Here is a 26,395-nt window from a genome sequence, read left to right as displayed (position 1 = left end):
TCCCTCAAGGACTGGCCTCTCCTAATAACATGACTGAACATGTGAGATGAAGTCTTATCTTCTCTGCTTCTAACAAGCATTCAGAAAGCTATACATTTAATGCACATAAACTGATACAAAATTTGTATTAATATTAAAAATAATCACAGACACACAAAAAGTAAATAACAGAATCTTCTCCTGAAATAAATCCATCAGCATCTAATATTTAAACATTAGATAGTTAATATTTCCAAGTTTCGAATACAAGGAAATATGAGGCTGTATTTTAGTAAAGACACACAATTTAAAAATCTCTTGACTTAGAAAAATGTTATCAAAATGAGAAATGCAAAAAAGCAGACATGAGATTCACTTCTAATTTACAACTTTTAGAGAATAAAAAACAAAGCATAAAAATGACATGTTTCTTTTGTTTTCCCATCCTACTCAAGGTGGTAATTTTAAAACTTAGGTGGCATAACCTATACTTCAATCCCAAAACAATAAAACCTTTATTTTCATGTCAAATCTCGTATAGCTTAAGTATTAATTTTCCCAAGACACTCATCCTGACATAAAAAGTGGGAGAGAGACTGTCCTAAACATATGGAGAACAGAAAAAAAAATGGTTCCAATAACAGAAGTAATATACTCATAAAGAAGTAAGAAAGAAAACTATCCAAACACCACATCTCAGCCCCAGGCATCTAGCAAGATCATAAACAAAGGTCATTTTGGATCTTATCATAATGTAGTCAGTAAAGAAAAATTAAATTATAAGTAGGATATGAAGGGAAGAATGTGTGGGCCGTGCATTATCTTTAACACCTTTACAAAAGCAGTTGAACTGCATTTAAACCTAAAAAAAAAAAGAAATAAATAATTGACAGACTGTTCAAAGGAGACTCTACTCCAAAGCTGCTCCACAAGGGTGAGGCCAGCTAAGTCTGAGAAGAATGTCTGAGCCAGTGGAAAAAAGCACACTAGTGAAACCTCTGTAGTCTGTATTTTAGAGAAGTTGGGTCTGACTGTTCAGACAATCTGAAAGTTACTGTTACACTACTATTATCTCAAACTAATTGACAAATATTTTTTCACGCTTCCTTAGCTTTTTATTATAGTGATTTTACAGCATAATTGCCCCCTTGTGACTGACTGACATCCCTCAGCATAACTTAATTTGTTCTAGATTAATTCAGGTTTGCAATGTAACACAAATTCAACATCTTTTAATAATGTATCATTCATTGTATGAATATACTGTGTTTCTTCACCCATTCATCCTTTGTTGAGCTGCTGGTTCCCTATTTTTAGCCTTCTATGTTTACTATCCTTTATATATGTCTTTGTCTAAATCAGTTTGTGAATGATGTTGTCATGTGTGTTAATTTTAGTTTGTCGTCTATTGTTGGCTCTTGATAAGAAGAACTTCAGTATTTCTTGATTTTTTAAAGGGTTTGTCTAGTTCTCATTAATTCCCTAAGTTTCTGTTTAATTGAAAATGACCTCATTTCATCATCACATTTGATGGACAGTTTTCCTGGGTAGAGGATTCTTGGCTGGTATTTTTTTTCCCCAACGAATATGCTTATATAAAATAACTCTAAAGAAAAAAAAATACTGCCATGCTGTTGCACTAGGTGTCATAAAGTGGACTATTAATACTCACTGTGACCTATAAACAACAGATTAGAACTTTGCCCCTTCCATCCTGCACTGTCCACACGCTTAAAGCAACTGTTAACAGATTAACCGTGTTAATCCATCTCCTTAATGGTCTTCCTCTTTCATCGACCCTGCTTTTCCAAGGACTGGCACCTCCTAATAGCATGACCAGTGTATGTGAAATGAATGAAGTTTTGCCATTCTTGCCTCTAAGCAGCACCCTGGTTGCATATCCTCCAAGGCACATTTTTTTCCCTTCTGGCAGTCCATGGTATAGACTATACTCTCCAACAATACTGCAATTCAAAGAAATCTCTTCCTCTCTGGTCTTCCTTATTCACTGTCCGACTTTCAGATACACAGAAACAACTAAAACACTTTGGCCTGGATTGGGTACACCGTAAATTTTAAACTGGTAACTTTGCCATTCAGTACATTAAAGTGACTACAGATTTTTCCCAAACATTTTTTTCTTCTTTATGGCTGCTACTAAGGGTATTGAGTGTGGATCCAAATACCACTAAATCCTTAACAAATTCAGTCTTTTCTACTATGTTGCCTGTAGGACCAGTGGTGAGGATTTTAGTTTTCTTGATGTTTAAGACGTAATCTATAACTAAAAATGTGTAGTCTTGAATCTTCTGTGGTAAGTGCTTAGACTCTCACACACTCACTTTCTGCAAACTCTGTGCTCATCTGCTTAGTTGTTAAGGAATCGTCATCCAATTCTGATGTCACATTCTTCTTCTTATAGTCTAGCTTCTCAAATTATTTGTTCAGCATACAGACTAAGTACAGAGAAAGGAAACAACCCTAATGAACAACTTCCCAGATTTTAAACCCTGCAATGTTCCCTTGTTTCGTCCCTACAACTGCTTCTTGGGTTTACATGGAACATTAAGATTCACAGTCAATAAAACACATGTAAACATCTTTCTGTTATTCTTTTTTTTTAAATGTTTTAATTGAAATTTTAATTAAAGTTTATAGAGACTTTGGATTTCCATTCATTTATTGTTGCACATTTCCCTCTATGCCAACCCCTCCCCCCAGTTGGTTTTTCTCTTTGAAAAATAAAAAAAAAAAATAAAACCCCTGCTTTCAATTAAGATTCACTTGCCTCTTCTGAATCCAGCTTGAATATTTGACAACTCACTGTTAATTTTACTGTTCCAGTTGTTCTTTAATAATCTTCAGCATGATTTTATTTTTATATCATATTAATGATACTGTTCTAATTTCCACATTCTGTTTGATCACCATTTTTTGGAACAAGAACAAATATGGATCTCTTCCAGTTGGTTGGCCACGTCACTATCTTCTGAATTTCTTGGCATAGACTAATGTGCACATCCAGGGCTACAGCTTCTTGCTGAAAACACCTCCATTTATATTCCATCAATTCTTAGGGGTCTTATTTTTTTGCCAATGCCTTCAGTGCAGCTTCAACTTCTTCCTTCATTACCACTGGTTCTTGATCATATACTACTTCCTGAGATGATTCAGTGTGGGTCAATTCTTTTTGGTAGTCACTCTGTGTATCCCTTCCATCTTCTTTTGATGAACATCCTATGTCATTCATTTTTACAATCAATACCCATGGTACCAGCAGTCAGTAGATCAGAAGACATATTGCACTGGCAAAGTCTGCAGTTAGGGGCCGAAATTAATGAGGTGTGATGATGTCAGTTTGAGGCCTAGGTGCACCTGATTCATGCCATGGTCTTGCTATGCATATGAGAACTGGACAATGAATAAGGATGACATAAGAACTGATGCTGTAGTGTTGGAGAAGAGTTCCGAATATCCCACGGACTGCCAAAAGAACAAACAGGTTTGTCTAAAAGAAGGTGAATCCAGAGTGTTCCTTGGAGATAAAAACAACAAAGCTATGTCTCACATACTTCGAATGTGTAGCTAGGAGAGGCTATTCTCTGGAGAGGGACATTATGCTTGGAAAAGTGAAAGCTGATGAAAAGAGAAGAGCCTCAACTAGAAGGATCAACACACAATGATTGCAGCAATGGGTTAGGGTGTTCAGATCATGTAAAGATGGCACCAAAATCAGGACAAGGTCCAGATCTGTTGTTCACAGGGGCACTATGACTCAACAGCTTCTACAACCACCACTAATAAATATTCCATCAGTAATAAAAATTCTTCAGTATTACAACTCAAGATTTTAATTTCTTCTTCAGTTCTTTCAGCATGAGAAATTCCAAGTATGCTCTGCTTCCCTTTTGCTTTTCTAACCCTAGTTTCTTGCACACTGTTGAAATACTTCGTCATCTCAAGTTGCCCTTTGGAATTTTCTTACAATGCTCTGTTACAACAGCAATTCTTCCCTTTGTTGTGGCTTCTTAACATTCTAGTACAAGTTTCATTCTGAGTCTCTTCTGACATCCACTTCGGTCTTTTCTTTCTGATTTTGGAGTGACCCTCAGCTTTTTTCATAGGTAATAACCTTGACGTCATCTACAATGTGTCTGTTTGGTCATTAGTTCACGTATCCAATCTATTCTCGAGATGAATTTTTAAATTCAGCTGGGATAAACTCAAGTTCACATATTAGTTCTTGTGGATTTATTTTCCATTTTTTCAGCTTCAAAGTGGTCTGTTCAACAGGATGCCATTCTGACTGCTGATACTGAGTTTCTCCAATGTCTCTTTTCACAAATATGTCAATCTGATTCCTGTGTCATCCATTAGGTGAGGCTCGTGTATAGTCACGACATGTTTTATAAAAAATGGTACTATAAAGTAATAAATCACTGATTGGACAGAATTCCATCACACAATCTCCAGCTGCACTTTTGCCACCAAGGCCAATGTTTCTATCAGTCAGTCCTTTGTTTGCAACTTCTGTGTTCTGGTGACCAATTATTATCAATGCATCTTGACTGCACATTCAATCAATTTCAGGCTACAAAAGTATTAGAAATCCTCAATTTCTTCATTTTTGGCTTTAGTGACTGGTGTGTATTTGAGTAACAAACAAATTAATAAGTCTTCTTTGTATCTCTATGGTTAGTATCCTATCACAGCACTGTCCTTCAGAAGAGACTGTGAAATGTTCTTTTGACTAGGAATGTAACATTATCCTTCTCCAATACAGATCATATGATTGTATGATTCAAAATAGCCAATATCAGTTCATCCCAGCTCACTAATGACTAGGATATGCTGATCTTCATGCATTCCATTTCATTTCTGAAAGCTTCCAATTTTCCTAGATTCATACATTGTACATTCCACATTCTAATTCTTAATCAATGTTTGCAGGTGTTTCTTATTTTTTTGGACCTTCCAACAATCTTCTGTTATTCACATGGTTTTTGAAAGCCTGGCAAAGACATAATCTCTAGCCTGGCATACTAAGCCCAGGGTTCTCCAAGGCTAGCAGGAATTCTGCACAGCCTGGGTGACCTATCTCTCAACAAACCCCTTGACCAGAAGAGGTGCTACATGGGACCTTGCTCACATCTTGGGCTATTCCTGGTTGTCCCTCAGATGAGCAAAAGCTCTCTCCTGACCGGGAAGACTTACTCTAGTATTCTGCTGTCCCAGGCCAGAGAGCTTGGTTTTTATTTCCCACAGCTTTTCAGATGTATTTTTGCTTTTTTTTTTTCTCTCTATCTGCTCCTGTGGGTACAGTACTTTTCTGTCAGGTCGTCATACCGCTGTGCCTTTTGTGTTGTTGTGATGCCAGAAGCTGGGCCATCAAGATTTCAAGTTATCAGCAGGATCATCCCTAGTGGAGAAGTTCAGTGGAGCTTCCAGGCAAAGAAGCAGAATGGGCTCCCTGCTTCTGAAACAGCAGGCCTTTGAAAAGCCTATGAATAACAGAAATAGCACTCTACCATTGATTTTTCTTTTTTAATGTCCTTGATGTCTACCAAGCACACTCTCAGAATTAAGTAAGTACTCAATAAGCATTTGCTGAATGGAACCTTTTATCTTGGGAATGAATTCTAAAACATTAGATGTTTAAATTTTCCTTTCTTCTTCTATTTAACAAATACATAACAGGAATTTATTGAGTACTATTCAAGATACTGAAGTTGGAGCAATGGACAAAAGAATAGAGACATTTTCATTGCAGTTTAATAGCAGTCAGTGTAAACAGAGGGTGGGGAGGTAGAGAAGAGGAAAGTATGACTTGCACTGTATTATGCGTAAGTGCTATGTTAGGGGTTATTTTACTTGTGGAACCTTGGATTCAATTCACTCATTAAAAAACATTCTTTGATGTGTAATTACTATAAATGCTAAGGACATGATAGGTAAGAAAAGGTAAAAGAATAAAAAGACACTGTTTCATTGTTCATGGAGTTCACATGCTAACAGAGAATTCATTAAGAAATAAGGAGGTTTGCAAGCTTACATATATTACCAATTCTACTCAGTGATATTAAGACAAAAGGGGGGGGATCCTCTATGTTAAAATGGGCCATGAAGGAAACTATGGAGTGGAAAAGTACTGGAAGAATTTAAGTGGGGCGATGTGAAGGTAGAAGAAGCGACTAAGATACAGTATGATGTCCGTTTTAACACATTTCCCCAGGTTCCTCTGAGAAGGAGAGCAAAAAATAGGAGGAATCAACTGAATACCGACGTATTCTAGAGGAAAATGCGGATAGTGTAGACTGTTACAGTGGCAGTAAAATGAAAAATTGGCCTGTGGGCTGGCAGTATGACTTCCTGCTACACCACCAGAGTAGAAAGAGGAAAGCAGGTTAATTTTGAGATAGTCTGAGCCATACTATCAACAGTGATAATCTAAAAAAAATGTGTGTCTTCAACATGAAGGTAAATCCAAAGGAGTATTTCTTTAGCGAGTCAAGAAGACACACAGAGATGAGATAACATTTCCTTGGTAGGCATTCCATTGTTCCATGATTTGGTTTAGGAAACAAGGAAGAGACTAAGGGGAAAAAATATGCATAAAACCCTTCTGAATATTCCAGTGCTTCAGAAAATATTTCTCTGAGGACATTTCAATTTTTCAAAAACAGGATGATTATGTATGTTGTTTGTTGTTGTTATGTGCCGTCGAGTCGCTTGCGACTCATAGTGACCCTATGTACAACAGCCCTAAACTCTGCTGTCCTGTGCCAATCGCACCATCTCCGATACACCCATCCCAATTGCCCCAGTCACTGATTATTAGCTATGTTTCCAAATGTTCTTCATTTTCACGGGCAAAGGTTAATTTTGGCTTTAATTTTTTAATAAATACTATAATCTGCCTTAGCATATCAAAGGGAGTAAGGACACAAAAGAGAAAATAGTATTTCTTTGTTGTACTCATAGAACTGGAATTAATAATATGTAAATAGTTTTCATATATCAAAATGTATTTTCTACCACATTTTACATCTGATCAGTTTAGAACTTTTCCTGTTAATGCAAATTGAATGGTACTCTATTTCACATACTAATTAGTTTCTGAAGATAAGGTATGTTCGAGCTGAAAAGCAAACACAGATGCCAGTAAATTTTAATTACAGTTAAAAGTGACATGTCAAAATAAAACTTAAAGTAACAGTGATAAAACTTCATGATTACAACAATGTGATGTATTTTTTTAAAAATATGCATGTTTTTCATAGTTGTAAGTGAAGAGTATTCTTGGGTATACAAAATAAATATAATAGCATTTTCATTAAAAAGGCTTTTGAAACAGAGATACTCTTATCCATCATAAAATATTAATTAAGAATATTTTTAAAATCTGTTTTGTTGGAGCAAGGCGGCTGGCTCAGGACAGTGAGGATAGAGCCATAGTTAGTAGAGGTGCTCTGAATCCTAGTTAACTCAAGGACACTTAAAAATAACAGAAAGGAAGTTTGGGAGAAAGGAGGAAGAAGAGGGGAAAGTTGTTACCTTGGCCCATTTTTTTCCTAGTTAAACTACAATGACTATCAGTGATCACTCTCTCTTTTTTCCCATCTTCACGAGCCATATGTTAGCAATCTATATCTTTTTTTTCTGAGGAAAGATGTCACACTTATCAATCTCTACATTTCTAGGATCTCACTTCCCCCACCTTTTAAAAACTGAGCACTAGCCGAGATTCTGACTTCTAATATTGCTCCCACTCTGCAGCTGTCAGACTGTCTTCTCACTGATCCTTGATTTCTATTTCTATTCTTTTATGATTCTTCTAATTGAAGGAGAAAACAGGAACACAATTTTATCTTATCTACGATCACTACTTAACCTTTCCTCAACTTCTATACCTGACACTTTGTTTTTGATGCTCCTCCTCCAAATATTATTTGGATGAAGGCTACATGAATTGTTCTTGCATTGCAATATATTCACACTGGACCTTGGTACTTTTAGATGCTATGGAGTCAAGCATGACTCATAGCGACCCTATGAACAACAGATCTTAACCCTGTTTGATCCTATGCCATACTCACAATCTCTGATACTCTCAGGCCCATTGCTGGAGTATCAATCCACCTGGCTGAGGGTCTTTCACTTCTTCGCGGTCCCTCCACCTTTCCAAGCATGATGTTCTAGCAACATGCCCAAGTAGGCGAGGTGAAGTTGAATCATTTTTGCCTTCAAGGATCACTCTGGCTGCATTTTCTCCAAGATACATGTTTGTGTTTTTGACAGTCCATGGGCTATTCTGCACTCTTCTCTAACATCACAGTTCAAAGACATTAATTCTTCTCCTGCCATCCTCACTCACTATCCAGCTCTCAGATGCCTAACAGGTGACTGAAAAGACCATGACCTTAATCAGGTGCACCTTAGTCATCAAACTGACATCACTGCTCCTCAATAATATGGAAAGGTCCTTGACTACAGTGCAACACATCCCTGCAATAACCAGTACACAGGTCCCAGTGCAATACGTCTCATGATCTTAGTTTTCCTTAAAACTCTGGAGTGTCACCACTTGGATGCATTGCTCATTCTACTCTCTACTACTGTATTATGTTAATCTTTACTGTTTCCTCTCTACATGCCACACCAAAGGAAAAAACACTTTGCATAATCACACTGATCAACACAACTGCAATTCTCACTTCAATCCAAGCTACATCTTGTAAAGGGTTCTTTCACCCACTGCAACCTAGGTCCCTTTATACACAGGGTGATTCCTTGTAGCCTGTGCCAGGCCTCCACCAAGCCTGGAACATGTGTTGAATGTATACATTAACCATTAACCCTGTAAGGTTGTCTTGCCCAATCAAGCTGCTTGGATTTCAGCCTGGCCTATCTAACTTTGAAGACCAGAAGCTTTTCATGAAGTTGTCTCTACCTCAACCCCAATCCCTCACAACTTCAGAATTTTATCTTGCTTCCTACTCATGGAGAATGCATGCTGCCAAAAACATTTGACAACTGAATCACTTCCTCCTCCTGAAAACATGTTCTTCCTTTCGTTTCCAGGAGACCAAGGATCTCTACATTTCTTCCTCTTGGTTGTCTTTTTAATTCAGTGTCTTGCTGATCCATTTCCACAAGCCTTTCTTCTCGGAGGGAGTACTCTGATTCCCCTGGGGATTTCTTTCAGAGTAGAGAGCTCTGGTGGCTTAGTGATGAGGAATTACACAGCTAACCCAAAAGCATGCAGTTCAAATCCAGCAGCTCTGCACAGGAGAATGATGGGCCGTCTCCACCTGTGTGATTTGCTGCCTATGAAAATCCACTCACGGCTCAGCTATGCATCTGGTTCCAATGTGACTGTTCTCAATAATAACAACAGTGAGGGTAACAATGGGCTCAACATATCAGAAATCATGAGGATGGTGCAGGGTAGAACAGAGTTCAGATCTGTGTTCCAGGGTCCCCAAGAGTGACAGTTGATGGGAAGACACCTGATAAACAACAACAATGGTTCCAACAAGAGATATGCTGACTGTCAAATTTACACCTCAACCCAGACATCTTCTTTCAGCTCAAGAAATGCCCATTCTTAAGCCAGGGGACCTAACCTGCAATCTGCTCTTAACACAGACCAGAACATACTTCTCCCCAGTCATCAACATGGCATGAATGACATCACCCTTCCAAACTGCACAGGTCAAAAAACTTGGAATGATCTGTCACCTCCTTCTTTTCTGTCATGTTCTATATGTAATGTGTTAAGAAGTGTCTGGCTCTGTATTAAAATATATACAGCATCTGATTAAATCTCACGACCTTCATGCACCTGCCCTGCACCAATGACCTGGCTCACTGCAAGTAACTGCTGATAAGTTCCTGGCTTACAACTTACGGGTATTCGGAACATCGAAAAAGGTCACCAGGGAAACAAAAGTGAAAGTATGTAGCTCCACTGCTTAAAAACTTGCAGTGGCTTCACACTTCACTCAGAGCATAAACACCAATATCTGTACGGTATACACAGGAGCCTGAATAACCGTCCCAGCCCCACCCTCTACCATTCTTATCTTGACCAGTGATTCTGGACTAAGAGCTCATGGAAGACATTGCTTAATCATGGGCCTTTCAATGCTATTTCAACATTGTTCCTCCAAGACATCTGAGTGAACTGTTTCCTCATCTCTTAAAATCTTTGCTGAAATTTCACTCTCTCGTGGAAGTTTCTTTTAATCATTCTATTAGAAGGTGCATAAATACAAAAAAAAAAGGAAGGTGCACAAATACAAAACTCAGTACCACTACTTTTTATCTCCTTACTTTGCTTTATCAATCTCCACAGTATATTAGTTCCTTGCATAGTGCATGATTCACTCATTTGCTTTATATGTTGTTTTCTGTCTCCTGACTAAAATGTAATGTATAAAAGAGGTGGAATTCTCCTATTATTGATCTGCGTCTCAGGGTCTAGAATCTCTCTCTCATCGTCATGAAGTGGGAACCCATTCACAGCTGACCCTCTGGTGGGTTTTCAGAGGCTGCACATGACACTAGAGGAGAGTGTCCATCTTCCTCCTGCAGAGCCACTGGTAGATTCTAACTGCCAGGAAGACATGGCCTTTGGGTTAGCAGTAGACTCTCTATAGGCTATGCCACCAGAGCGCCCAGTGTCTAGAACAGTCCCTAGAAGTCATAAAGTGCTAAATGTATACTCATTAGAATGAATGAATAAATAATGAGTGATGACTTCAATATATACTCTTAAGAGAATGATGTTGTTATGTGTCACTGAATTGGAACCGATTCACAGCTAATCTTCCAGCATGTTTTCAGAGGATATAAATCACAGAGAGGACACTGCCCATCCATCTCCATGGTGGAGCAGATAGTGGATCCAAATCACCTGCCTTAGGTTTGGAGGCACAACTCCTTACCCACTAGGCCAAAATGATGGCAAAAGCATCATTAACTAACTGCAAGCAGCAGTTCTGCAACACAAACCTGTAAACTCATGCTCGTGTAGCATAATGACCACGGAGCAAGGTACAACAGGTCACACAAAACATTTTCATTATCCACTTCCTAGGATAAGCACAGTCATTGATGCAAAGTGTAACAGGAAGTTGAAGAAACATGGCACAGCAGCTAAGTGGGACAGAGGAGGAGACAGGATGATGATGATGATGAATCTCGGAGCTTGACTCAGGTCCAAATCACTGGTGAAATCATCCACACAGCAGCTCCCTATAATTAGCTACTGAAGGTCAAAGATGCCAGTGAATTTAGAAACGACATGTCCAGGTCCACTGGATATGTAAGGAAATGCATGGCAAGGTGGAACAAGCTAAATATACCACTCTGCAGATCTTTTTACCTGTAAAAGGTAAAATGACAATAGACTGAGCTGTGACCTCAAGTGTCAGGTTTACAAATCTTGCTAGAACAACAGATCTCAAGCCTTTTGGTCTCTGGTCACCAAGAAGCTAGCCCATCTGGACACCTGTGTTAATGAGTGATGTAACTTGGTGTCAAGGGCTTCTTGAAATTCCTTTGTTATAAAGGACTGTGGGAGTGACTCACAGAGAAGCAGCCCTCTTGGTTGAGCACCGTGCAATGGAGAAGCATGTCTGCGTTGGTGCAAGACTCACAGTTTATGACTGATGGGATGGCTTCACAGCTCCACACACAAAGCAGACCACTTTGAGGAGACCGTCAGCCTGGTCAACTGGATCAAGGCTGCTGTCAACTGTGTCTACCCTCTGATGATGACTGTACTTCCCCTCCTTAATATTCTGTAGCTGATACATGGTATACACCAGCAATACCTGGCTGGCTTTATGATGACTGGAGTGTCTCCCTACTTGATATGTCCCTTACCCAAATCATAGCAAGCACTGTGATTAAGGGAGTCCCTGTTGTATGACCACTGCAAGCAGCTTAACTGCTACAAAATCAACAGTCCAAGAAATCACATCAGACTTACTGTCTAGCTTCTTGTTAGATGTTTCAAAGACAACAAGAAACTTACAGCGAGTCACAAGAAGGAAAACCAAAAGGAATAGTCAAAGAATCCTTTCTAACAGGGGAAAGATTTAATAAGAAGTGGCATAAATAAAATATACTCATGGGGTTCATGTTGATGGAGTTGACACTAAGGTCTTAAAGGAGAGCTACCAAAGGTAGCTGTTGTTAATTATTGAGTCGGGACTGATTCATAGCTGGTCCTTTGAAGGGTTTCCAGAGGCAGTAAATCTCATGGGATGAAAACTGTCCATCTTTCTCCTGTTGAGCAGCTGATGGATTCGAACTTCATACCTTTGGTTTGGCAGCACAATTCCTTACTGCTAAGACAGCAGAACTCCCACAGCTGGAGAGTCACCTAAGACTAGGCCTAACTCCACCACACATAACAGGATCTGGGAGATGATACACTTCATTTTAACGAGAGGTTAGGTAGGCTCAATGATGAGCCCTAAACAATGATATAAGGAACTTGTCCTCAACTCATTGAGAACAATGGTCAGCAGGACAATGACTGATGAAAGAACCTGGTGAGGGAATCAAGGCCACCTGCACACGGACATAAATGGTCAGATGACAGGAAAAACACTTTGCTGGGACTCTTAAATGAGAGACTCACTACACTGTATTCCAAACCTCTCAGTGACATCCTAATCGGCGCTACAATTAGATAGAAGGTTATGAGGAGGACATAGCTGTTGATGGAATTCTGACAAAAATTTGGATGAAACGTGGAATGTGTACACTGACTTTATGCTAAGTGGTTTACTTGGACGTATTCCTAACCAAGCTCATGGTCAATGAGTTAATCTGCAAAACAGAACAGAGCAAAATGGCTTCATAGAACTTCCAAGGCTGTAAATCTTTACAAAAGCAGAGTGCCTCATTTTTCTCCCATGGAGTGTCTAGTGGGTTTTAACTGCCAAACTTCTGGTGAAGCTGCTGGGCCCGAACCACTGTGCAACCAGGTTTCTTCCTAAATCTATCAACAGAATAGCTATCCTGTCAGATCACTTTCGTTAACCTACTCCTGGAAAGCAGAAGGTACAAGTGTCCTTTGGCTGGTATTTCACATACCACGTGGGAACCTATTGTACTGTCCAGTCAGAACTGACTTGTACCTGACTGTCCAGCAGGTTTTCAGAGGCAGTAAATCACACAGGAGGAGCTCACCCACCTTTTTCCCATGAAGCAGCTGGTGGATCAGAACTGCCTACCTCTGCACTGGCTTGCACAAGCCACCAGTGCTCCCTGAGAACTGGCAGTACTGCCTAAGTCAACATAGCCTGCTAATTTGAGATGACATCAAATATTTGGTGGACAAGGGTAAGATTAGTAGTTAAAGTGCTAGGATCAGTAAAATCGCTGTACAACAGGCCCAGAGATGGAGAGAGAGGGGCCAGCTGACAATCTGCTGTACGTGAGAGCAGAACACGGCCTGGTTCAGCAACATCCGACAGCTTACCAGCTTGTCTGAGTCCACTGCTGTGTCAGCCTGGCTCACATAGCTGGAAGGTAGTTAGGCTCAGAAATGTGCGCTGAGTGTGAGGATGTGCTGTGCTAACATCAGAAATTCGAGAACAAGCTAGCCTCACTCTTAGGATTCCCAGAGATGGCTAACGAACCTAACACATCTCTGAGCATTAGCACAAATTGAAATCCTCAGGGGTAGTGCAGGCAGGAGTCCCCTGTGACACTCCATCAGCCCCTCCCACTGCCACAGAGCCAACTCAGCAACTGAGCAGGAGAACATCTTTCTCCTATTGAGCAGCTGCTGGGTTTGAACTGCCAATCTTCAGGTTACTGACTGAATACTTTAACCAGTGCATCACCAGAATTGTGACACGCTACTTACTGTTGTCAAGGTGACCTCACAACAAGTTTCTGGGGCTGTAAATTCTAACAGGAGGAAAACAGCCCATCTTTCTCACATGGTGAGTTTGAACTCAGTTCTGCAGTCTTTTGGTTAGGAGCAAGATACACCACATCAGTAAGCCTACCTTCTGCACCGCTGCAAAATCAACTAAAACAAAACTGTTGCTGCTTCTAACCCAGGAACTAACCAAAGGGAGAAGACCAGTACCTGGCTAGGCCATCTGGAATCTGTAAGATACATATTCCACCTCCAGGAATATTACCAGCTGTTAGCTACAAAACTACCCCCAAAAACCTGTTTTTCAGCAGAGGCACGTGCAACGGCAAGCCACAGTACAGTCAACACTTTGGTGCTACCAAGACCCTCCTTCCAATCTAATTTTGGAATATCCAAAATTCACTTATATGGACTGGAGCTTACCTGTCAGTACTGCCAGCAGCATCTCTGGAATTTTGGACTTAGCCATTTCCAGATGGGGTACAGCACATGTCACCTACAGAGAGACAACACCTGGGCACAGCTTATGGGTAACTGACTCAGGATTACTAAAACCAAGCCCATTGCCTTGGATCAATTCTGACTGGGGAGGACTGACCGGAGAGCAGCTGTGTCCCATAGGTTTCTCAAAGTTGTGATCCAGCCACATCTTTCTCCTGCACAGGAGCTGAGGGGTTTGGACCACTAACTCCTGGGTCCACAGGTGAATGTGTGGAAACACTGTGCCACCAGGGCTCCTTCTAGCCCAGACAGAGTATTCAGTAACAAACAACACTAAGAAGAGTAGTTCAGATTTTGTCCTGGTAACACAAATGCTATACCCATTAATGCTCTTAGAACTTGCTAAAACAGGAGCCTAGGCATTTCCATCAGGCTCTGAGAGTCCCCTTCTCATCTACTTTTCCTTCCTTTGCCTATTCTGGTCAGTTCTATGTTCTACTTTCTACTGTGTCTATGTGATTATCGTATCATCTGCTGTACATCTCCAAGACTTCATTACATTTTCTTATACTATAGAAACAAGGAAATCAAATCAGGTTTCCTTGGAGAATGGCTAAATGCAATGCTTGGAGAAAATACAAGATGAGCGTGGGAAAACATGGAGTGCCAAAAGGAAGGACACAGTAACAAAGAGTGAAAGGATGAGAAAGGTGCACGCGAATAACCTAAGGGGCATCTGCTCTTAGTGGCTAACGTTAAAACAATGCATACAGGGTTTGAGCCCAAAGAAAAAGAAATAGTCAAAATTCCACATCTGCATAATGAAATCATTAAACATATACACACGTGAGGGAGAAACTTTTTTTCCTAACGGAAGAACTGCAGTAGTCAATGCTGAAGGGACAAGGAAAACAGGAATTCACTACAGGGATTCAGTGGATGAAAGTTTAAGGGTAAACGGGGTATTTGCATAGTCTTCAAGGAGTCAGTCTAAGGTATTTATGAATTAGCAAGTGAAAAACTTATGGTTATTTATAAATTAGAAAGGGGAAAACTGTGACTTTAGTGTAGGGGAATGCAGTAGACACCATTTAACACAGTATCAAGGTTAACACACCAGTAAGAAATCATGGCCATTGTTGACCTCCAGACACAACGTGTGTAAGGGCATGTCTGCATTCAGACCTCAGAAACTCAGGTTATTATTACTCACTTCGCTATCAATAAGCAACCATTCTTTAAGAAACTAGTAAGGATTACATCAATTGAAATACAGGACCAGTTCTGGACAGTCATTCAAAGTATGAATAATCAGAGGGTATACAGTGTCTATAAGGATATTCTTTTCTCTGAAGAACAGAGTAATAGAGTAGAAGGGAGTTTAATGAATAAAAGAAAAAGAATGACACATATTGATTGGCTGATGTTTGACATACAGTATGGTTTGTTTATTACTGGCACGGTATAACATATTATGGTAGTGATAATAATTACAGCAAATATTTTAACATATTTCTATTTCCTATTATTTAAATTATTTTAATAATATAAAAGTATTAAATCTATTTCATAAATATTTCAAAATACGATAAATGCTGCATTTATTTATTCTTTTAATCTTAACAACAATCCTCTGGCATGAATGTAGATGATGAAATCCTGACATAAAATGTTTAGTGATCTGCTTGAGATTATTTAGCATGTGGCAGAACGTGTCACAGTATACCTCCTCCCAGACAAATACCAGCTTAGTTAAAAAAAAAAATACCAGATACTATGCTGAAGACATATTCTTAGACTCCATATATTCTGTCCGAAAGCTTTCATTCTACTTATTTTATGGATGAAAAAACTAAGGCTCTGCTCGATGGTTTAACATATTGCAAGACATTTTGCATGCTGGATCTCTGTAGGACCATCCATTTTCCTCACTCTTACACCTGCCTAGCCTCTGCGCTAAGAAAAAAGCATATTCCCTGCAAACATTTTCAAATGTTTTTAGGGAAGTGGTACTCCTCTAAAGTTTTAGCAGGTTGCTAAAAGGTTATTAGGTGGTAAGATGCAAAGCTGGAATGGGATCTAGGATTCCATAAATTCAAGCTGATGTTATTTCGATCCAAGACACAGACTTGGTGGAGAAGCTGAGATTGAAATCAATGAACAATGACGGAGAACAGAGCTTCATAAAGTCCTGAAGCCATAGATTCCATGGATGAAAATTCAGCTGAAAATAAGTGAGAGGCAGTCTATAAAGTATGACAACTAAGTTACATGTCATTTATTGAATGAAGCATGGAGCAACCTGTAAAGTGCATCAACCTTGTCTAGTAAGACGACTGGGATGCAGCAGAAACTTAAGTGATAACTGGCATCACAGGGATGTTAATTCAGCACACGTCTTAAACAATAGAACAAGTTTTTAAGACTTCCTGGAAGAATTTTAAAAACTTGCCAACTTTTCAGTGTTTCTTAAGTTTAGTATTTTCCAATCTACCCAGGCTGTTTTTCCACCTAACATCTTGAAAATTTCTCATAAACGCTATGATTTATGGACACAAAATCATCTTTACTATCCTAATCGCAAGTGTAGAAATTGAGAACTTTGGGGAGAAAAGCATCATTTTTAGATATAGGTTATAAATTATGCCAAAAAAATTCTCCCAAGCACACAGATATTAACATATCTACTTCTCCAAGAAAATAAAACAGCTTTATATTTATTATTTAGATAACATGAGAAACTTGAAAAATTTAACAATATAAATATTGAAACATATATATACACACACCCCTTAGCAGTACTCAATAATCAATATTTTGGTTGCTGAATGGAATTTCTACACTTTAGCTTGCACATTCACAAGGCAAATAAAAACTGAGTAATCAACATTACCTTTGCAATGATAACTTCTTTTTTCAGAATCTTCATAGCATAATACTTCCCACTTGCCTTCTCTCGAACCAAAATAACTTTTCCAAAAGTGCCTTTACCTAGTAGTTTCAAATAGTCAAAATCATTCATTGTCTGCAAAATACAAATTAAACAATATGAAATATTTCAAAGAATTAATATTTGTGTACATTTATACATGTATACTTGCAATATTCACTAAAAAAACAAATTTTCCCAATTTCTGTATACTCATAAATGAGTAAAAATCATACTAATACAGGCTGTTTCGTCAATAATCACAGACTGAAGTAACTTAAATCTCAGATATGGCAAGAATTATTCATAAAATTCACTGTTGAATTATTAGTCAAGCATAAAGACACAAGAACTCCTTTTTATTTATTCCAAAGACACACACTTTCAAGGATTTAGTAAGGTGACTACAATTAAGCAACTTCCAGACAATGTAATATCTACAAATGTCCCTCCCAAACATTTCCAAGGGGAACAAAAATTGTGGAAAAAGCTAGCTGAGAACACACAAAGATGGGCTAAGAAGAAACCCCTAAGAGAGAAAGATGTGTTTAAGAAATGCTAAAAACAATCTTGGAATAATGTAAAAAGAAAGGGATAGAAGACAAAAGATTAACTGATGAGATGCAACTGGTAAATATAGAACAGGACTTCAGAGAGCTCTGCAAAGAGCATCTTTAATTATTCCCATTTTCAGTTTAACTTTCATTCTAACTTCTAAATCAGCGGTTCCAGGGTCCTGATGGGAGGGCATACCCATGTTCTCTTCCCTGGGCTCTACCTACAAGGCTCCTCCATATGTGGTCCACTAATTCTGCCCTCTCACCTAACTTTTCAATTCTGTGAACTTAGTCCCTTCTAAAACTCCTTTAATGACATTTCTATGGGCTTCTGGATGGAAGTGTGAATGGAAAGGTGTATTTTCAGCTTTGCCATATTAAACTTTAATTCCTTTAAGAGACATATTAATAAGGAAGCAGAAATTGGCATTTTATCTGACAGAAAAACAGGAGTCATTGAAAATATCTGTGGTTTTTAACAACTATTTTGGGTTTTTTTTGTTTAGTAGCCATCTGAAGCGAATTCAATGATGTCACTACAGAATTTCGAAAATGCAAAAGAATTGAGAGGCAAAGTAAATGATAAAGATGAGACCTGAAATAAATGACATTTTAAAAAGAGAAAAAGCACTGAGAACACAAACTGGTCCTCTGAAAAGGTCCATAAAGGTGATAAACTTCTAGTGCAACCAAAATGGGGGTTGGGGAGGGGGAAAGACTGGATTTCCATTATCAGATTTTAACTGGTTTATATAGAATATTATAACCAGCTTTATGCCAATAAAATCAACAACTTAGATAAAAAGAGGCAAATTCCTTGATAAAATTAAAACTACAGGCCACATCTCTTGAGCACAGATATCAAAAGTTTATATATTTTAGAAGGAATGCCTGCACTGATACTCAGCATTGTTTGCTGTCTACAGTTTTTATAATTTCCACTAAATGTCAAGCTGTAACCTCTTAACTCTTCAGTATCATTGCAAGTTTAAAACTAAAAGTATCCTTTAAAAAGTACCAAAGAGCTAAAAGGACAAACTTAAACAAAAACCAAATCAAAACAAACAAAAAATCGTATTTGCTAATTCAACTAACAGTCAAATACAACACAAAGAAATCATCCTTTTGAACAAACAGCAGGTGACAATGGGTAGGTGACTTTTAAGACTACACTTACTAGTACTATAAAACCACAAAGCTATCGATGACTGAAATTTTTCATAGAATGCTGCCACTGATTCTCTACTTCCTATAAAAACATGGGGTTCTTCTCAGGGAGTGGTGGCATCTATCTGGCCAGCCTTAAGTCTACTTTGACCATAAATGATGAGGAAGGTGATTCTGTGCCACTTTCACACTCAGTCTTAAAGAATCCTGGTGGTTTCTTCCCTCTGCCTCACAGGAGAAAGCTCTCACTATCTAAGAAAGCCCAGGCTGTTCAGCTGGACAAACAGGCTGGAAAGAAGGCCCCAGAGAAGGAGATTCAGCATAAAGTGAGAACCAGGGCCGCTCAGTGTGCAGTTAGTCAAAGGCCTCTGACACAGGAGAAGTTTTCTGGACTTTCCAGCCTACCAATATGCCAGCCAACGGCTGCTGCTCAGAGATCTACGTGATAGCACATGACCCCTCACACCAGAGTCCCAAGCAGTAATACAGTCTTGTTAGAAACCATTATGGTTGACTGGGATCACATAATTCCATGACAGCAAGTAATGGAAAACATCTTCTTTTGGCCAGACCATGGCATCCTTTCATTTCACACAGCTTTATTTCAGAACTACTTTTCCATTTTCACCTAACAGCACCAGAAAATGACACTTGATTTGCCTTCTCACTAAATGCAAAGAATGCAAAGAGAAAGATAAAAAAAAAACAAACCCAAAAAAACCCCAAGCAAAAACCTGAAAACTTAGGACTTTTTAGATAAAAAGCAATGTACTATTACAAAACACTATTATGTTCCTTAAGGACTGGTATTCTGAGGACAATAAGTTGGGTTTTTTTTTTTAAAAAAAAAAAAAAGTATGACAGCCTTAATTTGAAATTTCACAACTTCTGTCAGTTTGATTGTCAACCTTGAAAACAACAAAGAGAAATCTGCACAGAAAGTAATATTATTAAAAGGCATTTTGTGTAATTAAATCATAACCATATTCCATATCTGACCTGACAAAACTTCAGAAAATTTTAAAAGTTTCTTTGAAACCAAATGCGCACATTCAGCTTGGTTTATACAGTAACTACTTAATCTTTACAAACAGAATGTCATTTATTAGAAAATGTTTTTCTATTACATATGGGTATCAAGGACAAAAAGATACTGTAAGACTTCAGTCAGAAATGAGAGCATACATACACTTACAGAAAGATTCATCCTCTAAGCTCAATGCTAAGAACTCAAGAAACAAAGATTCTGAATAGTGGCATTTTGTCCCTTTAATGGCCTTGTGGTAAGAAGCTGTGCTGCAATCCCAAAGGCATGGGTTCAGATCCACCAGCTGCTATGTTCTCCTGTGTGATTTATTGCCTCTGAAAACCCACTGAAAGCTAGCTATGAGTCAGTTCCAACTCAACAGTATACAACATGTTCATATGGCTTTGTCAGGTTCAGCAAATACCAAAAGGTGATGAAAAATTTCTGAAAATACAAACTGTTAAGAGCTGCGCGCGCACGCGCGGTGGTAGTGACACTGAGAAAAGCAACTGGCAGGTAAAAGTACCGAATGATCATTTCAGGACATCATTTTCAGACATTTTAGAGAGAGATGCATTTGTATGACAGTTTCATGTTGCTTGTGACAGTAGTCAGGGAACTGATTCCAAAGCACTGTGACTCCACGTGTGCAGAAAATAGCTCCTTCTCATTTTACATGTTGTTAGGCACCGCCGAGTGTAGTACGACTCACAGTGACCATATGAACAGCAGATCTGAACTCTGTCCTATCCTGTGCCATTGTCCTCATCTCTGACATACCTGAGCCCATTGCTACAGTCACTGTGTCAATTCATTCCGATAGGGGTTTTCCTCTCCTCTGCCTTTCCAAGCATGATCTCCCTTCTCCAAGGAACAGCCTCTCCTCACAATATGTCCAAAGAATGTGAGCTGAAAGTTCATCATCTTTACCTCTAAGGAACACTCTGGTTGCACTTTCTTCAAGACATAGCTGTTCATCCTTTTTTGCAGTTCATGAAATGTTCTATACTTTCTTCCAACACCCACAATTCAAAGGAATTGATTCTTCTTCTGTCATCCTTATTCTCAAATGTGCAGTAAGTGACTGAAAAGATCATGGCCTGAATCAGGCACATCTTACCCTTTAAACTGACATCATTGCTCCTTGTATTTTGGAAAGGTCCTGGACAATGGACTTTACCAGTGCAATACATCTTTGGATTTCTGCTTCTACCAAAGGTGTTAACTGTGGATCCAAATAAGATGAAAGTATTGATAGTGTCAAACTTTTCTCCATCTATCATGTTACTGCCTACTGGCCCAGTGGTGAGGATTTTTGATATTGTAATGTAATCCATATTGAAGGCTACAGTTTTTGATCTTCTGCAACAAGCATTTCAAGTCATCCTTACTTTCAGCAAGCAAGACTGTATCATCTATATAAGGCAGATTTTTAATAAGTCTTTCTCTGATCCTGATACTACCTTTCTCTTCATAAAGTTCAGCTTCTTGAATTATTTGCTGAATAGGTATGAAGAAAGGATACAACCCTGGTACAATTTTCTTGATTTTACAACATGCAGTGTACCCTTGCTCTGTTTGGGTTAACAGTTTCTTAGACTAGGTATAGGTTTCATATAAGCACAATTAAGTTCTAAGATTCTTATTCTTCTCAATGTTAGTCACAGTTATGATCCACACAGTCAAAGGCCTCTGCATAGTCAATAAAAAACAAATGGACTTTCTTCTGGTATTTTCCGTTTTCAGCCAAGATCCATCTGCAATGATAGCCCTGGTATCACGGCCTCTTCTAAAGCCAGTCTAAACTTCTGTCAAAGTACTGTTCTAGTCGTTTTGGGATAATCTTCAGCAATACTTTGCTTGTATGTGCTATTTATTATTTTGTTCAATAATTTCCACATTTTTTTGGATTATCTTTCTTTAAAATGGAAACAAATATGGATCTTTTCCAGCCAGCAGGTCAAGTAGCTGTCTTCCGTATTTCCTGGCACAGACTAGTGCTGTAGGCTAATGTGTATATAGGGCTGTATCTATTAGTTGAAACATGTCAATCTGTATCCTATTTATTTGGATGGGGCCTAATTTTTTACGAATGCCATCAATGCTGCTTGAATTTCATTCTTTATTACCACAGGCTCTTTATGATATGCTATTTCCCAAATGTTTCAGTGTCAACCAATTTGTTTTGGTACAGTGACTCTGTGTGTATTCCCTCTATCTTCTTCTTTTTTTTTTTTTTTTTTTAAATTTTATTATCTTTTGTGTGCGTGTACCGTCAAATCAGATCTGACTGGTACAGGAGGAGATTGCCCCTCCTTCCCCGGCAGAGCATCTGGTGGATTAGAACCGTGCGCCTCTGGGTTTGTAGTTGCAGCTCCTTGCCACTAGGCCACCAGAGCTCCCCTCCTCTATCTTCTTCTGATGCTTCTTAGATCATGCAAGACGTTTTCCCACAGCATCTCACAGTATTGTAACCAAAGTAGCTTTTGTTAGATATCATCATAGAGGACTCAGAACAACCCTAAGGACAACAGACCTAAACCTTGCTCTATCTTATTCCCATTCTCATGATCTTTCACATGCTCAAGCCCATTGTTAGAATCACTCTCTCAATCCACCTTGGTGAGGGTCTTCTCTTTCTCTGACCCTCTATCTTTCCCAGCATGATATATTTTTCCAAGACTGGCCTCTCCTAAAAATAAGCACAAAATAAATGACATGAAGTGTCACCATCCTGGCTTCTAAGGGGCACCCTGGCTGTACTTCCTCCCAGACAGATTTGTTTGCTCTTTTGGAAATCCATTTTATATTTACATTCTATACACACACTAGGAAGTAAGCAAAAATGAGTAAGAAGTGCATACATATAGGTTAAAAGAATACTTACCTGAGGAAGAACATAATTTCTCTAAAAACAATGCATAGGTGTTGGAACATGTGATTTTTAAACTCCTGAAATTGTAGACACTTAACTGTCAAAATGTTAGAACTAAGCCAAAGCAAGCCCTGGGAGGCACTGAGGGGGGAATGGTGCCACCACTCTGCCTACATGTCTACTTCCTCCAGTGCTTTTTCTCATAGAGGAAAAGCCAAAACTTGTTGCCACTGAGTCAATTCCAAGTCACAGCAACCCTAAAAGGACAGAACAGTCCCCAAAGAATTTCTAAGGATGAAAGGGAGGAGAGGTTAATTCAAAGGGTTCATTTCAGCAACACTGATGATGCCACAGTTCCTCTTGTAATAAGTACCATCAAGCAATTGAGATACTACAAATGAACATGTTCTAGCACCTCCTTTTCTTTTTTTCTCCTCACATCCACCATTGTAGCCAAGCATTTTTAGTTGTTGGTGTGTGTGGAGTTGAAATCTATTCCTGGCTGATCCTCCAGTGGGTTTTCAGAGACAGTGAATTGCAAGGGAGGAGACTGCCCATCTTTTATGGAGAAACAGGTGGATCTCAAATGTCTGCCTTTGAGTTGGCTGAGAAGCTCATTACCCAACCATTAGTTGATATATTATCAAGAACTGGAATTAGACTTAACAGCAAGGCAGAAGGACTGATTAGATTTAAAGCCTAAAATGAAGAGATTATAACCAGTTTTTCCAAGAGACCTTATTCTATTACACTTCTTGCTGATATGTCCAAACTGACGCATAGCTGATCCTCCAGGGGGTTTTCAAGGCTATAAGCCCTGTGGGAGTAGACAGCCTCCCTTTCTAACAGCCTGCCTTTCAGTTGACTGGGCAACAACTTACAGGTCACCAGAGCTTCCTAACCTCACATAGTCATTTAAAAATAAGCAAATCACTGATTCCCATTTGTCTTTTAACCTGTACACAGAGCCCTTACAGAGCATCCTCTAACAAGATTCCTCCAAAGTCATCATTTCATACAAACAATAAACACTTAAATGTGACTGTAAAATTTTTGAATTTTTACTCTCTAGCTAATACCCTTGTTCCTCCCGGGGAGTTTCTTAGCAGCAGAGTAAATACGATGACATTATTCTATCTAGCACAGGAAAAAGAGCCATACAGCTGAAGGAGGCAGTCAAGAGAGAGCAGGAAGACTATTCTCAGCACAGTATCAGCAAAGAAATCAGAGTGGTCTGTTCTGCATATGTGCAGTCACTGTAAGGTGGAATCAACCTTAGGATACTATCCACAATAAATCACAGTGGGCAGTTACAATGCAGTGTTTCTCTTTAAAATTTTCATTGTAATAAAATTAATATTTCAGTGACCGGAAAGAGATCTGTATTTGCTCCCATTTCAAAGAAAGGCGATCTGACAGTGTGGAACTTATGGAACAGTATCATTCATTTCACATGCAAGCAAGATTCTGCTGAAGATTATTCAAAAACGACTGAACAGCACATCTACAGAGAACTGCCAGAAGTCCAGGCTGGGTTTAGAAGGGATCGTGGTGCTAGGGATATTGTAGTTAATGTTTGATGGATCTTGGCTGAAAGAAGGGAATACCAGAGAAATGTCTATTTGTGTTTCACTGACTATGCAAAGGCATTTGACTGCATGGATCACAACAAATTGTGGCTGACTCTGAGAAGAATGGGAATCCCAGAACACTTGATCGTGCTAATGAGAAACCTATACTTGGACCAGGAGACAGCCATCAGAATAGAGCAAGGGAACACTGCATGGTTCAAAATTGGGAAGGGTATATGCCAGGGATGTCTCCTATCTCCATATCTTTCCAATTTATATGCAGAACAGATTATCTGGGAGGCTAAGCTCTATGAGGAGAAATGTGACATCAGGATTGGAGGAAGACTCATAAACTCATTATGCAGATGATACAACCTTGTTTGCTGAAACTGAGAAGGACCCGAAGCCCTTGCTGCAGAAGGTCAAGAACTACAGCCTTGAATATGGACTGAATCTCATTAACAATAAAACAAAGATTTTCACCAGTGGGCCAATTGGCAGCATTGCGATGGATGGTGAAGGAATTGAAATTGTAAACAGCTTTAGCTTGCTGGGCTCCACAATCAACACATGGAACCAGAAGCCAGGAAATTAAAAGACATATTGCACTGGAAAAGTCTGTTGTCAGAGACCTCTGTAAAGTTCTGAAGAGCAATGATGTCAGTCTGGAGACTGGTGTGCCTGATACAGGCCATGGTATTTACAATCACTTATTATGCATCAGAAAGCTGGATAATGACTCGGAATGACAGAAGAATTGATGTCTTTGAGCTGTAGTGCTGGAGAAGAGTACTGACTATATCATGGACTGCTAAGAGAACAAACAGCTTTGTCCTGGAGAGGGTTAAATCAGGCTGAACCTTGGAGGCAAGGATTGTGAAGCTTCGTCTGACATACTTAGGACATGTTGCAGGGAGGGACCAGTCCTTGGAGAGGGACTTCATGCTTGGGAGGGTGGAGGGACAGCACAGGAGAGGAAGAACCTCGATGAGATGGATTAACTCAGTGTCTGGGGAAATGGGGGTAGGTGTATCAGAGCAAGGGCTGTTGTACACAGGATCACTATGAATTGCAGGCAATTCAATGACACATAATAACAACAAATAAATTCTGCATGGTGCACGACAATGTTCACTGTCTAGGGCCAAACCTTTAAATCACCTCAGCTGTTGTTTTGCTAGCTGTCTTTACATGAACGCAGACGCAAAGACACACTATGTATACAGATGCCTTTTCCTCTCCTGTGCCAGCCTCACAATCTCTGAGTACCAGATCCCTGGTACTGAGGCACCATGTCAAACCATCTCCTTATGGTCTTTTCTTAGGCTACCTTTCCATCTTTATAAATATCATGTTCTTTTCCAGGGACTGAGCCTCCTGACAATATGGTCAAAATGGGTGAGATGAAGTAACACAACTTTTGCTTCTAAGTATTACTCAGGCTACACTTTTTCCAAGATAGATTTGTTTGCTCTTTTGACAGTCCAGAGAATGTTCAATATTCTTCACCAACACCAGTATTCATTTCTGGTCTTCCTTATTCATGGTACAACTTTTATGTGGCTAGAAGGCAATAGAAAATGCCATCGTTTGGATCAGGCTTTTAAAATTACATCCTTGCTCTTTAGCACTCTAAAGATAGTCTTACTGTTCCTGCTCAATAGTGTTTTATAAGCCCTAGTTAGAGTAATATGGCAATGGGGGGGGGAAAGCATCCAAATTGATACAAAGTAAAACTATCGCAATATGTAGATATTAGGATACTATATATAGAAATAACCACAAAGTCTGTAAGAAAGTCACTGGATCTAATTGTCAACTCAGTCACGGCAAAGTACAAGATCAATATAAAAATCAGCTTGTTTTCTCAACGGTAATAAAGAAAATCGAAGAAAAAAAATAAAGGAAGTAAAGACATTCACAAGAGTAATTCAAAAGAT

The 26,395-nt window shown here is 39.0% G+C and overlaps 1 protein-coding gene across 3 annotated transcripts in view; it reads right to left on the bottom strand.

Moving 5' to 3' along the window:
• Positions 1-26,395, bottom strand: part of AKT3 (v-akt murine thymoma viral oncogene homolog 3) — a 383,708-nt gene that overhangs the window by 116,156 nt on the left and 241,157 nt on the right. For all 3 annotated transcript variants that reach the window (XM_006898067.1, XM_006898066.1, XM_006898068.1), the window contains exon 5: positions 17,223-17,354. In XM_006898067.1, coding sequence (XP_006898129.1) covers positions 17,223-17,354 — 132 coding nt within the window. The remainder of the gene's footprint in view (positions 1-17,222; positions 17,355-26,395) is intronic.

This window comes from Elephantulus edwardii, unplaced genomic scaffold, assembly GCF_000299155.1.
Source record: "Elephantulus edwardii isolate Elephantulus edwardi_28Jun2011 unplaced genomic scaffold, EleEdw1.0 scaffold00219, whole genome shotgun sequence".
In the NCBI taxonomy this organism is placed as follows: Eukaryota; Metazoa; Chordata; class Mammalia; order Macroscelidea; family Macroscelididae; genus Elephantulus; species Elephantulus edwardii.
This window is presented reverse-complemented; position numbering and strand designations above follow the sequence as displayed.